Source organism: Plasmodium yoelii (assembly GCF_900002385.2).
Source record: "Plasmodium yoelii strain 17X genome assembly, chromosome: 14".
NCBI lineage: Eukaryota > Apicomplexa > Aconoidasida > Haemosporida > Plasmodiidae > Plasmodium > Plasmodium yoelii.
The window spans coordinates 502,942-519,297 of record NC_036186.2 but is presented as its reverse complement, the minus strand read 5'-3'; the positions used below and the strand labels follow the sequence as shown (position 1 = coordinate 519,297).

At 24.2% G+C, this 16,356-nt stretch overlaps 5 protein-coding genes across 5 annotated transcripts; 3 read left to right on the top strand and 2 right to left on the bottom strand.

The window, feature by feature from the left end:
• Positions 1 to 1,774: 1,774 nt before the first annotated feature.
• On the top strand, positions 1,775 to 3,007 carry PY17X_1410900 (ras-related protein Rab-5B, putative; the record flags this gene model as incomplete). The annotated part of the gene is made up of 6 exons (XM_022957441.1): positions 1,775 to 2,006; positions 2,161 to 2,272; positions 2,389 to 2,512; positions 2,666 to 2,722; positions 2,830 to 2,866; positions 2,982 to 3,007. The coding sequence occupies 6 exons, from the start codon at positions 1,775 to 1,777 to the stop codon at positions 3,005 to 3,007; spliced, it is 588 nt and encodes a 195-aa protein (XP_022812834.1).
• A 1,252-nt stretch (positions 3,008 to 4,259) lies between these two features.
• Positions 4,260 to 4,871, top strand: PY17X_1410800 (ER membrane protein complex subunit 7, putative; the record flags this gene model as incomplete). Its single annotated transcript, XM_022957440.1, has 1 exon — positions 4,260 to 4,871. The coding sequence occupies one exon, from the start codon at positions 4,260 to 4,262 to the stop codon at positions 4,869 to 4,871; it is 612 nt and encodes a 203-aa protein (XP_022812833.1).
• A 673-nt stretch (positions 4,872 to 5,544) lies between these two features.
• PY17X_1410700 (erythrocyte membrane protein) lies at positions 5,545 to 10,542 on the bottom strand (the record flags this gene model as incomplete). The annotated part of the gene is made up of 1 exon (XM_721623.1): positions 5,545 to 10,542. One exon carries the CDS (start codon positions 10,540 to 10,542, stop codon positions 5,545 to 5,547), a length of 4,998 nt encoding a protein of 1,665 aa, XP_726716.1.
• A 3,421-nt stretch (positions 10,543 to 13,963) lies between these two features.
• Positions 13,964 to 14,701, top strand: PY17X_1410600 (zinc finger protein, putative; the record flags this gene model as incomplete). The annotated part of the gene is made up of 1 exon (XM_720702.2): positions 13,964 to 14,701. The coding sequence occupies one exon, from the start codon at positions 13,964 to 13,966 to the stop codon at positions 14,699 to 14,701; it is 738 nt and encodes a 245-aa protein (XP_725795.2).
• Positions 14,702 to 15,343: 642 nt separating this feature from the next.
• Positions 15,344 to 15,963, bottom strand: PY17X_1410500 (conserved Plasmodium protein, unknown function; the record flags this gene model as incomplete). Its single annotated transcript, XM_022957439.1, has 2 exons — positions 15,344 to 15,672; positions 15,858 to 15,963. 2 exons carry the CDS (start codon positions 15,961 to 15,963, stop codon positions 15,344 to 15,346), a joined length of 435 nt encoding a protein of 144 aa, XP_022812832.1.
• Positions 15,964 to 16,356: the final 393 nt, after the last annotated feature.

Sequence of the window (16,356 nt, the reverse complement as noted above, 5' to 3'; positions counted from 1 at the left end):
ATATGCATTTTATTTTTTTATATGTTTTTTAGGGATTATTACTATGTTTTGTATATTGTTTTGAATCATTTTGTTTCCGCTTTTCAATTTTGTCCTATATATATTATTTTTACTTTTTTACGAGTGTTAATTATTTTATTCTAATTTTTGATGAATTTGGAAAGTGTTTACTTAAATATATATAAAACATGACTAGGCAACTATGAATTAAATAAATTAAATAGTAATATACAGTAAAATAACTTATGATATATATATCAGTAAATAAGTGAAAATGTTTCGACGGTGTCACTATCATTTTTCGAATTCTTTTTTATAAATAGTAAGATGTTCGATTTTTATGTGGTATAAAGACATATTTTATTATGTTTTTAGTTTTTGTGAAAGAATTGTTTTTTCAATTTGGTGAGGGGGTATAATTATCTCATAACACCAGAAGTGGAATTATACATATATATTATAAAGGGGTATATCATAACCAATTTGTTATTTTCATAAAGTACAAAAGGATTACAAATATATATATTTTTAAATATAAAATAAACACATATTTTTTCTTTTTTATCATTGTAAGTATATGTATAATTTCTGTTTTTAATTATGGAAAAACACACATTGTAAAATTGACAAGACATAATGCGCATTAAAGTTGAAGAAAGCAGTATTGTCTTTTTGCGCTATTATAATATGTCGATATGTGTTTATGGTTCCAAATTATCAGATAAAATTATAAGGTTATTTTTTTCGAAGAAATAAACATATAACTCGCATAATATCTATTTTTATTTTTACATAATAGTGGAATTAATGCAACTTGATAGCAAAAATTGGAATACAGATTTGATAATCCAGTTATATATATTTAAAAATGTTAGTTGTTTTGTGCATTTTTTATTTTAAAATTATTCAATAGTTTTCCAAATAAAAATGAAAAAAGAATAGTGGTTGAACCTTATTATTTTTTTCTAATGTAACCAAATTTATTGTATATAGATATATAATTCACATTCGAAATTAGTGTATAATAATATTCCTTAAATAGAACATTTTATTATGGAAAGAACTAATTGATTTGTGAATTTTTATTATTATAAAAGTTGGGTATAATATTGTATAAACTAATATATGGAAATTATATGATGGTTAAAAGAGTATTATACCTTTTGCTTTTTTAACCTTATTAGAATATATTTCATTATGTATTATATATGCTTTTTACATTATTATTTTGTAATATATAATATATGGAAAAATTAATAAAGTATAAAATAAACACAAAATAACTTTTTTCAAATTTCAAATGTAGGGCAAAAAATATAAAAATAAAAATAAAATAGGTATGCAATGTTTAAAATTTAATATTGATAATTTAAGTCATATATATGGATACAAAGAAAATAAGCCATATGCATATATGTAGAGAACCAATATTATATTTTATATTTTTGGAAAATTGAGACCATTGAGTTTGAATAAAATAAAAAGGAATTAATAAAGAAATGTGCATATAATAGGTATGTAATGTTTTTTAAGTTAGAATATGTTAATATTGTTCTAAGTAAGGGAAAAAATATAATAATAGTAAAACAGGGAAATAATAATAACAATAATAATACTTATAGTAATAATAGCAGCATAATAAAAATAATATTAATAATATAGAATTAATTTAGATAAGGTGAAACTAAATTAAGGGAAAATAAAAACTATCCCCCCAATAAATCAGAATATTACCATATATATATATTTATTTATCAAATTATTATACATAACTATGGGATGTGGATCAAGTACTCAACGGCCTCAAACGACAAAAAATATAAACGTTTTAACACCATCAGTAGGGCAAGAAAAGGAAGATAAAAAAGTTAAAGTCGTTTTATTAGGTGATAGTGGTGTTGGAAAATCAAGTATTGCTTTGTATTTATGCCATGGTCGTTTTTCAGATAGTCATCAAGTAACTATAGGAGCAGCTTTTTTGCACCATACAATTCATTTGAAAAATGGTAAACAAAAATAAACACACTTGAATATGTTGCTAAAACGTATGAATGTGTATTTTATATGAACATTATTTGCGCGGATGAATAACGTACATATATGTAAAATGGTATATTATTACATCATCAAAAAATATATTTTTTTTTTTTTTTATTTAAGGGGAAACAATGAAACTTCATATTTGGGATACTGGAGGACAAGAAAGATTCCGAGCAATGGCTCCCTTATATTATCGTGATGCATATGGAGCTATTGTTGTTTATGATTCAAAGTAATTTAAAAAAAATATATATGTTTTTCGTCATAATTTGATATTACAATATATAAAAAAGTGCAAAAATAATCCAATTGGAAATGGAATTTTTTTATTTATCACTCCAATTGCAGTAATGTCGATTCATTTAATTCGTTGAAATACTGGATTAATGAAATAAAGTCAAGTGGACCACGAAATTGTTGTATTATGGTTGTAGCAAATAAAAAGGATTTACCACAAAAAATAAATTCAGAGGTAAAACGCCATAATAATAAGAAAATTAAAAGAAATATAGATTGTTTTAAAAGACTCATATTTTATAGAAACTATGATAATTATATTTAGTCATATAACATTTTATAATTGTTTTCAAAGTCATTAACATATATATATATTTTTTTTTTTAAGATGGTAATGAAATTCTGTAAAGAGCAGCATGTTTCATTTATCGAATGCTCCGCAAAGGTATATACATCAAAGAATAAAAATGAAAAATAGTGAACAATATTTTTGGTTGTAACACACATTGCACAAATTGATTTATAATATTTTTTTTTCATTGTTTTTTTTAGACAGGAGAAAATATTAAAACCTTATTTGAACGACTCGGTATGCATATTACTATTTGGGGGTGCTTTTTAATAATGGAATTATTAGAAAACATGTGCATAAAATTATCATTCATCAGCTCATTCATTTATTCGTTTTATTTTCCTCTTTGCAGCAAGCCACATTTATTCACGGCTTTAAAAGTGTTTATTACAATGAACCGTACAAGAATTATTATTTTGTTTTTTTTTAAGTTTTAACTATAGTTAGGTTTCCTATTATTCACATTTTTATTATGTGATCTTTTGGTATATCATTATGTTTTTTATAATAAATTTTGTAATACATGTATATATATTTTATATTATAAAAGTTATATGTTTTTACATTTTTTGGCTTAACTTTTCACACTAAAAAATTGTTTTAAAAAAATAATGAATTTTGAAAAATAATAAGAAACTAATGAAATAAATTGTTTATTTACATGTTTTAAAAAGTGTAATTAAACTTGAAAATTTGTATTTTCCCTTATTATCTTTTGTATAATAGTGCATTCAAAAAAAAATATATAATATATATTTATTATATAATATATTATCGTTTCAAGCATTTTATGCATTCGAAGGTATTTTAAAAATTTGGTGATTTTGCAAATCAATATTGTTCTTACATAATTACTTTGTTACATCATGAATATATGATAAAAAAAATAATTCAATATAAATATAAATAGATATATTTTTTACAATATATATTTACTGAATTTTCTATTAAATTTAGCATAACATTTTTTACTGAGAAATTATTCATAAAATTACATAAAAAATAATCATAGTACTATATACGTATATGATATATATTTTGTTAACATAATTAATATGCTAAATGATGATTATATATCATTTAAAAAAATGTTGAATTTTCCATTCTTAGTAAAATACAAATAGGTAAACCATAAACTTGTGTAGTTAAAAGGACGCTTTACTAATGGTATTATGTTTAATATTGTAAAAAGTATTTTTATTTATTTGTAAAAGAAGCAACTTTTTTCTAAAATGAATTAACAATCATAAGAAGATCGTATCATAAACAGTAACTATTTCGACACAAGAATATATATCCATATATTTATTTATATCTATATATGCCTAGCTTTTGTAAGTTTTTTTTTCACAAAGGTACACAAAAAGTGAAGAGTAGTTACGTATATATAATATAGAAACCTAAGTAATCATTTATATGTACACATCGATGTATAGAATAGTTAGGCATATATACAGATATAATGAATGTGGGCATCGTTTCTTTTTATTCCATTATTGGTATATAAAAGGTATAGTTTTAATCTAGTATTATATGTACTGTATCTTTTAGCATTTTTAAAAGCAGATAAGACATTTATAAATTCAGAATTTCTTGCTTAAAGAAATTTTTCCTTTTGAAAATAAGCATTATGATGATAAGAGAAAAATTAAATTTTTTGAGCATCTTTTTTTTGGTAATTTTTTTTTATATCCACATAACAATATCAGAATGTAAATCCGATTTTATAGAACTAAATAATAATTATGTAGAAGGTATAGTAAAAGCGAAATTAGATATTTTAGCCGAAAGTACTGTGTATTTGGATTCAGATACTTTTGTTAAACCTCGAGCCGACGGTTATTTTATTTTTACTAATGTAAAAGAAGGAATATATGATATATTTGTTAATCATCCATATATTGAATTTAACAAATTTCAAGTTGAAGTAAAAAAAAGTATAACAAAAAATAATGATAAAATATATATAGTAAGAGCATATGAATACATATCTCCATTTGAAAAAAATAATTTAATGGTGACACAAATTGTTTTTGAAGTTAATAGCATTTTTGAATTTCTTGTTCCTAAAAAGACTTTTTACTTATTTAATATATTAAAAAGTCCAATTTTTTTAATTTTTTTATTTTCCTTAATTTTATTAAGTGTTTTACCGAAAATGCAAAAATTACAAGAAGAAGTAAATGAAGAATCTACGAATACCGTCACATATAAATCCGGTTTTATTGAATCTGTTAAATAACCTTTAATATCGAAAACATAGTATAATAAAATTGTGCATGTATGCTTATCGATATGAGAATCTATTGTACTATCATATTTTTTTACTATTCGTAAATTGTCTGATTGTTTATTCATTCATCAATATATTTTATTATATGTTTTATTCCTTTCATATGTTTTTATCTTTTTTTCTGTTCAAATTTACATCGAACGAAAATTTATTAATTTGTATTTCCAAGTATTATTGTTTTTGCTTAGTTTTTTAATTAATAAAACAATTAAAATATATGTATATATATATATGTATGTAAAAAAAAATAAAATAATATTAAAATAAAGAAAATGATAATAATAAAAATATACAATAATTAATTGAATACGTAAAAAATATATCACATAATCATTAAGAGTATAATGAGTTTTAACCCTTTGGATAATTAGTACCACGTACAAATTATCTTCATCATTTAGTTCATCAAATGAGTATATGCAAATGAATAAATATTTTCATGTAGCAATATTAAAAAACTGCAGTTATATTATAACAATATGCATATTTTACACCAATTGGAAATGATCGCTATTCCTTATTATTTAGCTCGACACTAGCAGGTTTATCAATAGCTAATTTTTTTAATATAATTATTTTTTAACTCTTAAGAATTTTTTTTCGAACTAGATTCTCCTGGAAATCATGGTTGGGAATTAGTCGGATTTGCATTGGTATCATCGTGTTTTGAGGTATTATTATTTTCATCTGGTTGACTTTCGTTTCTTGTTACACTTTTATTTGTATTTGTCTCTTGACAATCGCATTTTGTATTCACTAAATTATCATTTAGGCGTGATTTTTTGAGACGATTACTTTCTGAACTCATGTTTTCATAAATTTCACTACTGCATTTACTAATTGATTTATGTGAATTGGAATCATATGATATCCCTGTAATATTATTTATATGCTTCAACTTTGAACCGTCTTTGTGCTTTCTTTTGATATTTGATCTTATATGATTATTATTATTTTCTTGTGTGGAACGATTTAATGAGTCGGTAGATGGAAAATTGTGTCTTTCAATATGTGGTTCTATTCTATTTTGGTGATTGTTTTGTAAATTTCTTTGGTCTATATTACTTTGGATCTGGGTGTTAGGATGCGTATTATTGTTCTGATTATTATTCAATTGGGGAATTATAGTTTGCTGGTTAACAAAATTGTTGTTGCAAGGCTGAATATTTTGGGGATGTCGATTGCAAGGCTGAATATTTTGGGGATGGCGGTTGCAAGGCTGAATATTTTGGGGATGGCGGTTGCAAGGCTGAATATTTTGGGGATGGCGGTTGCAAGGCTGAATATTTTGGGGATGGCGATTGCAAAGATGAATATTTTGGGGATGGCGATTGCAAAGCTGAATATTTTGGAGATGAATGTTGCAAAGCTGAATATTTTGTGGATGGCGGTTACAAGGCTGATGATTATGGATATGGCGGTTGCAAGGCTGAAGATTATGAGGATGGCGATTGCAAGGCTGAATATTATGGGGATAGATATTAAAAGGTTGAAGATTTTGAAGATTTTGAAGGTTTTGCAGATTTTGAAGATAGATACTAGAAAGTTGAAGATTCTGAGCATGGCTGTTGGAAAGTTGAAGGTTCTGAGCATGGGTATTAGAAGGTTGAAGATTTTGAGGATGGGTATTAGAAGGTTGAAGATTTTGAGGATGGCTGTTAGAACGTTGAAGGTTTTGAGCATTGGTATTAGAACGTTGAAGGTTTTGAGCATTGGTATTAGAACGTTGAAGGTTTTGAGCATTGGTATTAGAACGTTGAGGGTTTTGAGCATTGTTGTTAGAAGGTTGAAGATTTTGAGGATTGTTGTTAGAAGGTTGAAGATTTTGAGAATGCCTGTTAGAAGATTGAAGATTTTGAAGACGGATGTTAGAAAGTTGAAAGTAGGAGGGATACAAGTAGGAAGGATGAATGCAGCCTTGATGTAAACCTATTGACCGAAAAACGGGATGATTCAAGTCAATAGGATAGTACCTTGTTTGATTTGAATTGGTCGCAGGCATATTTCCTTGACGCAAATTGTTTTGGTTTAAATTAGAAGAACGTGCCATATTTGAATTTAAATTAGATGGTAATGCACTTCTGGTTTGCAAACTGGAAGAGTTGGTATTGGGTTGTTGTAAAACGGGTGTACGCGTATGCCTGGTATTTATATTTCTATTGTTCTGATTGGATTGAGCTCGATTTCTAGAGGGAGTATTTCCCAAGGACGTGGCATTTTGTTGTTGAGAAGTGCATTGCGTTATGATTTGAGGTATATCTGTTATGCACTTGTAGCATTGGGGATTTCTACGAAGCTGTATGGCGGATCCATTCATCGATTTTGGCAAACCAACATGATATGTGAATATTTTGTTGATTATTGCGTGCTGAAGACATCTATCTGTGCTTATAAAAAATTCTTCTGTTGAGCTAAGTATTTTAAGTTTATGTTTTTGTTGGGAGTGATATAAACACATCTTTTTGGAGTTAGAATTGGATTCATTTTGCGATATATTTCTATTTTGGGTATTGCTCGTATTCCCTTGTTGTTGTGTTTGAGGATTTTGTATGCCTAAACAGTTCATAATAGATATACTATACGGATCAAAATTAAATTTAGGCATTTTTTCTGCATCGTCTTTTAATACCAACAATTTTTGTGGATTTTTTGTTTTAATTGTATTTGGATTAAAATCGGGATTAAGATTTAGATAAACTGCCGTGACGATACCAAAAGGGAATTTTAAAAACAGCGAACACATATAATGATATGGTGATGCAATAAAATTCTTTTTAAAAACCGCCAAAGCTTCTAATATGGATTTGAAAGCGTAATAATAGCATGTTTGATCCTTTGAGTTATATATCCAATCTAATAAATAAAATTTATTTAAAAAATCGGCAACTTTCTTCCCTGTTTCTAGATTTAAATATGGACATGCTATCAAACAATATCCTTTACTCAGCAAAAATTGGTTTATATGCGTGTTGTATACCCGAACTAAAATGTTTGGAGAACAAACATATTTCGACTTCAGCTCATCTACCTTGTGTATCACACATATATCATTATTATTTGTCTTAAAAAGGTGAACTGAAACTCGTTCATCTTTTTCTGCCTTTGAAAATGAAATTATAGAATTTTGGCCATTAGTGTTTGGATACTCAACTGGCTCTGATAGTTCATTTGATTCGTTTGGGTCATTCTGTCCTGTTTCAGCCTCTTGCGAGTTTCCTAGATTTTCCATATAATATTTTAAGAAACTTATGTCGACGTTTGAAAAAATCAGATTCCATATACTTTCTTGTTTAAAATATTTCTTTATAAGCTTCATCATTTTATTTATTTCTGGGAGCTTATTTTTAATACTAGATATCAGCTTATTCAACTCGTTATAATTAATTTGTGCGAATAGGGAATCAGGCTGTATATAATATACAGATGCTTCTATAAATATTTTGAACCCATTTATGTCAGGCATAAGTTGAATAACTTTTCCATTAATTATAGTTGAAACTTTCGAAAAAACAGTCCAAAATTCTTTAGCATATTTTTCATTTTTAAAATATATTAAGCCTAAGCTACCAATGGGGAATTCTTCTGGCTTATACAACTTTTTAGAGATAGAATAAATATGGGATATTACCATTTCATTCTTTGTGTAAGATGGCCCTGTAGTAAATAATATATCAAATTTTATTATTCCTAAATGGCTAGCTAGTAATTCATATTTTTTTGGAGCTTCATTAATAGACGAATAAATTTCCAAACAAGTATTTATATACTCAAAATCGAATATATCCAATAGATCTAATGTCATATCCCGATTTTTATGTTTATAATACATATCTATTAAAGATTTTAATAAGTATGAGTCCGATACATTTAAAGGAAGGTTTAAAACGCATAAAATATTGCAATGGCATATCCATTTTTTGTAATCATGATCGGGACTTTTAAATATTATTTTTTGATATATGCTTAGCGGATATTCCCATTTTCCGTTATAGATATAATCAGCTATGTTTGCATTTTCTCTTTCTGCCACAACTTGTTGTTCGTTGGTATTATTTTCACCAGTTCGGTTACTTTCATTATTGCCATTTTGAGCTAATGAACTTATATTTGGTGAATTTAATGATTCATCTAAATTATTTGATTCCGGTAATTTCACAATATCCAAAACTTCAGGCACCTTTATATCGGTATTAATTTTTTTTGAATTGTTATTATTGGTTGGGTTGACAGCGGCATTTACTTTTTGAATTTTTATACCACCATAAAATTTGCTAGCTTCTTCCATATTTCGATTTTCTTCATCATTGGTTTCGTTATGAAATAATGAATTTATCCATCTAAATGTATTATCATCATCGTTTTCATTTTCTCTTCCATTAGTAATATTATTGTTATTTACATTCTCTGCACCTTTCATCTTTTTTTTAATGGTATTCAGGATTTGTTTACCATGCTTATTTACATAATCAGATAGCGCCTTTTTGTATTTGTCAGATTTTTTATTTATGTCTCTATGCGTTGAATTCGAAATAATTTTCAAAGAATGGGTATCATTATTAGCTTCATTTTCGTCACAACTCGAAGCTATAAAATTTCGTCTATGTTTATTGTTTTTCATAATATTATCGCTTTCATTATTCTTTTTTATGATAGTATCTTTATGATTAGTTTTATTTTCATTTAAATAGTTTTCTATGTCTTGTTCACTTTCCTCATAGCGTGGACTCTTTTTTTTAGAATTTCTATTTCTATTGTTATTTCTATTTCTATTTCTATTTCTATTTCTATTTCTAATTCTAATTCTATTTCTATCGCTATTGTTATCGCTATCGCCGTTGTTATCAATATTGCTATTGTTATCGCTATCGCCGTTGTTATCGATATTGCTATTGTTACCACTATTGTTATCGCTATTGTTATCGATATTGCTATTGTTATCAATATTGCTATTGTTATCAATATCGCTATTGTTATCAATATTGCTATTGTTATCAATATTGCTATAGTTATCGCTATTGCTATAGTTATCGTTATTGCTATAGTTATCGTTATTGCTATAGTTATCGTTATTGCTATAGTTATCGTTATTGCTATAGTTATCACTATTGTTATCGCTATCAATATCGCTATTGCTATTGTTATCGCTATTGCTATAGTTATCGCTATTGCTATAGTTATCACTATTGTTATCGCTATCAATATCGCTATTGCTACTGTTATCGCTATTGCTACTGTTATCGCTATTGCTATTGTTATCGCTATTGCTATAGTTATCGCTATTGCTATTGTTATCGCTATTGCTATAGTTATCGCTATTGCTAGTGTTATCCCTAGTGTTATCGATATTGCTATTGTTACCACTATTGTTATCGATATTGCTATTGTTATCGCTATTGTTATCGCTATCAATATCGCTATTGCTATTGTTATCGATATTGCTATTGTTATCGCTATTGTTATTGTTATCACTATTGTTGTCGCTATTTTTATCGTTAATATGGTTTATTAAATTAAAATTATTGATGATACCATCTTTTTTTCTTTTTGAGATAGAGCCGTGTTCATCTTGAATTTCGATTTCATTTCCATTGGAATTTATTATGTTTTTATTATCTTCCATCTTGTATTACGTTTTTTTAAATCACTTTGTTTTTTCTTAAAAATCGTATTAATAAATTATTTCAGTAATATACCGAAAATATGCAAATAAATTAGGGTACTAATAACACGTCAGTGTTTAATCTACTTGAATTATTTAATAATTTGTGTATGCAATATGCAATTAAATTGGCGACCAAACGGATATATAGTTAATAAAAAAGAAACAAATTATGTATTATAAATAATGCAATTTTTTGTTATTTTATTGCTATTTTTTTGTTTATTTTTTTGTTTATTTTTTTGTTTATTTTTTTTTTTATTATTATTTTTTATTTTTTTTTTTATTTTTATTTTTATTATTTTTTTTTTTATTTTCTTTTTCTAAAATAGAGATAGAAGCAATTTAACACAATTAGAGAAAATTAATTTCACTTTTTTATGATGTAACAAATTATATAATGTATATTTTTAATGTGTAAGTGTGGACTGTATATAAATGAAAAACAAATTAATGGGGCTTCACAAAAATGTATACATACGAAGAATATTGTATGGATTCATAAAATTAATATATATATATATATATACAAGCAAATATATGTAATTCATAAAAAATTATATATTATATGTATTAATATTCTGAATGGTGTAATATATTTTTTGTTGAATAACTTCGATAAATTTGTTCAAAAATACAATAAATTAGGAACGGACGAAACTAAATATAAGTATGCAAATAAACACAAATATATATGCACATGTATATATGATATGTGTATATAATAACGGGGAATACAAAATATAGTAAGGTTATTTTTATATCTTAAAGTTAACTACGATAAGATGTATAAATATATGAAGGCATATGAAAATATAAGTTGGTTGCACATGCAATGTAAATAAACAACACTAAATTGAAATATAAATATTTAAAAGCTATTATATTATTTAATATATGATAATATAGGGATTCACAATTAAATTAATAATTCCTTAAAAACGAAATATATATAATAACATAAAATCCACGGGTATATAAAATATTTGTATTGATAACCAAATCAAAGAAATGTAATGTATTCCAAGGATAAATAAGTATATTAGTTGATATATTAATATAGGTATTATATTTTAAGGGTGGGTATAAAATGTAGGAGTCCTTCAAAAGGCAAATAAAGATCCAATTAGTATAATATTTCAAATTTTAAAATAATAAATAGATATACTTTAATTATATACAAATAAATAAATAGGGGGAATATGTAACGCATATATCATATAGGCTTATATATATATGGCATGTATGCTAAGGTCCTTACTAAGGGAAGGTATAATATAAATCATATAATTATAAATAAATATACGAATACGAATGGATATTATATATTTTATTATTTAAAAAGCGTTATAGAATATATTTAGTGAATTAATCAAAATTGAAATGCAAGTATTATAAGCGTTCATAAAGGTATTTTAGTTATATATAATTTTTCAAAAGCATTCAAAAGAAAGTTAAATAATAACATTAAATAAAGTAATAAACTTTAAAATTGGAAAATGTTTAATTTTTGGAAAAGTGTATAAACTAATTTTATTGTTAAAGTTATTTAAAATATTTAAATAATTGAGTTTATTATGTGTAAATGTGTTTATAAGTTAATGATAATAAAATTTTTGGTTAAAATATTATTTAAAATTAAAATTAATATATAAAATATTTTATTTTAATTTAAAATATTTTTGTATTTTTAATTTATAAATTAAAATATTTGGTGTACTTATTTTGGTTTTTGAGATATATAACTAATCAAAGGGGTGTAGATCTACGAAAATTCTATCCATTTAATATAATAATTATTATATTTTTAAAAAAATAATAAAATAAAATATCCATAATTTTATAGAAAAAACGATATAAATATACATAGACTTATTAAAAAGTATAAACGTATGATACATTTCTAGGAATGTATGCTAAAATATATAGGGCTCCAAAAATACATATCTAGCAATTCTAGGGTATTACATTATAATTAAAAAATTATTTCTATGCATATATTACTAATATTCGTAATTTGGTGCATCCCGATATAAAATATATAGAAATTAATAAATTGCAATCATCTAGGAACATGTTTTCTCTATATAGAAATACATAGGGATACATAGACTTAGTATTCCATTGCATATAAATTAATATATATATATATAATATATATATTATATATATATTTTTTCAGACCATTTTGCGTACACAGTTGCACCGTTATAATAATTATATAGGGTATCATAGCAAAAGGATACATAGGAAATATAGATTTTGCTAGTATATTTGAGTAATTTTAACTGATACTATTCACATTCAATCCCCCAAATTACCGAACCTATGTGACTATAGAATGTATAAATATTTATATGTATTCCTAAAATATCATATTCTAGCAAAAAATAACCCCTTTTTATTACAATAAAATATGAGAGTAATTTTAAATGAATAGATTATTTAAAGACGAACAAATATTACTGTATTATGAGGTGTACTTTTTTTGACCCTGCACATATTTTTTTAATTAAGAATATATTATTTACTTTGAAAATTTTACTTATAATTTTGGTTTATATTATTGATTAATTAATTTTTTTTTTATATATTTTTGGCTAATTAATTTTTTTATATTTTTTTTTGTACAATTTTTGGTTTTTAAATTGTTTTAAAGCCATTTATAGAGTTGAAATGGCAAATTAGTTTTGACCTTTTAGGATATTAACGAAAATTCAATTTAATAAATTTATAAATTTTATAAAATTGTTGGAAAAATATATTGTTCGTAAATATTGTCTGTGTTTTTATAGAAAGGTGCGTAATACATGTATTTGTACATTAAGTTTGTACTGCGCTTTCCTTTATTGTAGCGAAAAACAATTCATAATCAAATAAATAGATTAAAAATAAATTAAAATATATAAACAATCAAACAAAAAGATGAATTAATAAATAAAATAATATATATATTACAGAACGAACCACAAACCAGTTGAATAAATGAATGTTTAAGAAAGTACAGATATATATATATATATACATACGTATAAATGATAATCAGTGAATAAATTAAAAAAAAGCGGGATGTTAAAAAATCAGAAAAATGGCAAAATTAAAATATAGTACCTATATTATGTAAACGATTATATTTATAAATAATTATATAATTTTTTCCATGTTTTTAAAATATTTGGATATATTATAAATTTCATTAAGGGTAGTACATAGGTTATGTACGTCTATGTTCGTAGAAATTCGTTCGTATATACATATCCGCAGTAAATAATTACCCACGCATTGAGTAACTATGTCATTAAATCTCATCTTATATGTATAAGTTATTTCCTCAAGTTTTTATATACAAATATTGAAATTATATTTTTCTTTCGAAAACAAAATGGATGATAAAATGGGTAGAGATTTAACCATTCCGTTTATGGAACAAAGAGAACTTGCAAAGGAATTAAATCCAAGAAAAAATTGGCTCAAAAGAATATTAATAAATAACAATTGGTCAGATTTAAAATTATTTATAAAAGCTGGTGATTTAAAAAAAAAAATTGGTGATTCATGCAGTAGTTGTCAACGAAGTGTTAAAAATATATATTATTTAAGTAAAGATAAAATATTTTGTGATATTTGTGAAGAAATATATTGTTTATATTGCACAAAAGATATAGATGTTATGAAAGATAATCAATCAAAATATATAAAATTGAAATTATGTAGAGATTGTTTTATATATATTAATGAATTAAAATGTATTATTCATCCAAATTTAACAATTGATAAGCATGCAATTGAACTTGTAAATAATTTTAATGAAATTTCTAACAGATATACAATTACATGTAGTAACATATCACAATTAAATGGACTAATTTTATTATGCCAAAATAATATGGAGTTTTTGGATAATTTTAAATCTGAAATAGACCAACTTCGGGGTACTATACAAGCCGATATTAAATTTTTGACCGCTATGAAAAAAAGTAAAACTGGAATAAATAACAATTTTATACTTAATAAAATGGAGAAAAATTTATCCCAGTATTTGAAAATTATTAAAAATAAAATTACCCCTGTAGCTTTTGACGTTCTAAATAACACACAGGAATTGCTTTGTAAAAAATAAATGAGTAGACATATAACTTATTTTGGCTATTTTTCTATTTTTGACTGTTGTCATATTTGATATTTCTTTTTGTTTGCTTTTTTACTTTGTTATTTTTAATTATCCCGATTTTATGTTTATATCCATTTAGTCAAATATTTTATTATTAATATAATTAAATATTCCGTTTTTTATTGTTTGGTATATTTTTTTTTAACTTTCATAAGTATATAATATATGTTTTATTATTATTTTTTCGGTATTTACTGTATTATTATTATTCAAATTTCATTACCTTTTTATACTTCCTAAACAAATTATTAATTTATGAATAACGAATTATTTTAATATGCTTTCAAATAACCAGTGGGTGACTTTTTGATTTGGTTATATTGGCCAGAATAAAAAAATGTCATTATTAAATAAATAGAGAAACTAATAATTATATAATTTCCAAATGATTGCTATTGATTATTTTGTGTGTGCAATAAGCTAACATTCAAAATAAAATAGGGTATTCTTATTATGATAAAGAAAATACATATTGAAGATATTTTTTTTTAATTTGTTTTTTAATTATTATAGTTTTATAAAAAATATATTATAATAGGACATATAAATATTTACAGCCTTTTTACTATAATTACTGGAATAAAAAAACGCTTAGCTGTTTATATATCGTATATGATTTACATGTCTTTTAAAAATAAAATAAAAAATAAAGAATAAAATAGCAAATATGAATATAAAAAAAAGAAAAAAAACTAGCACAGCCCCATTATTTTCATTATGATCATGTACATTATGTACATATCTATAAATATAAGATCCGTGGTTTGATGCATTTAAATTTTGCATCAATCGTGTTGATCCTAGTATATCAAAAAACTTCGATGCTTTTAATTGTATATTTGAAAAATTTATATTATCTTTCATTATCTCAAAGTTTAGTATGCCTTTCGCTTGGTATGCATCCGGGTTGTTTTTATTTCCTTGAAAAGGGAAAATGAATAAAATTATGAAAAAACATAAAATAAAGCTATAACCGTATATAAAAATAATAATATAATTGTTTGTATGGAAATATGGGCAAATACCTCAACAAAGTAATATAGTAATTTTATATATTTTTCCTTTTCTTTCTTTATATATATATATGTATATAAATATTGTATACCTTTTTTTAAATTCCTTTTTAACTCATTTTTCTTAACGGCATTGGTTATTAAATACTGACCATAAATAATAAGGCATAAATATAATATGATTGCTTGCGCCTTCATTTCGACTTTGATTTCTATTCATTTTATGTACCTGCTAGGCCATTTTCATAAATTCCGATTTTGCGTTATTTTCAGCACGACTGTTGTTGTTATATATATACTCTATCTTTTTACACTATTATTTTGATATATATCGTGCTAATATGCATAACAGTAAAAAATAATGTATATGTGATATTTTATTTATATTTTACAAAATTTGAATAAATATAGATACATATATATATATATATATATATATATATATATACATTTGCACAGTTGACTTTTAACATTTGAATGTCACTGAATATTTATATATACAAATATAGATGTGTATACAACATATAAAAAATATATATATACATATATTTGTATGTATATTTAAAAATTTTGTTCCTGTCTCTTTGAGTT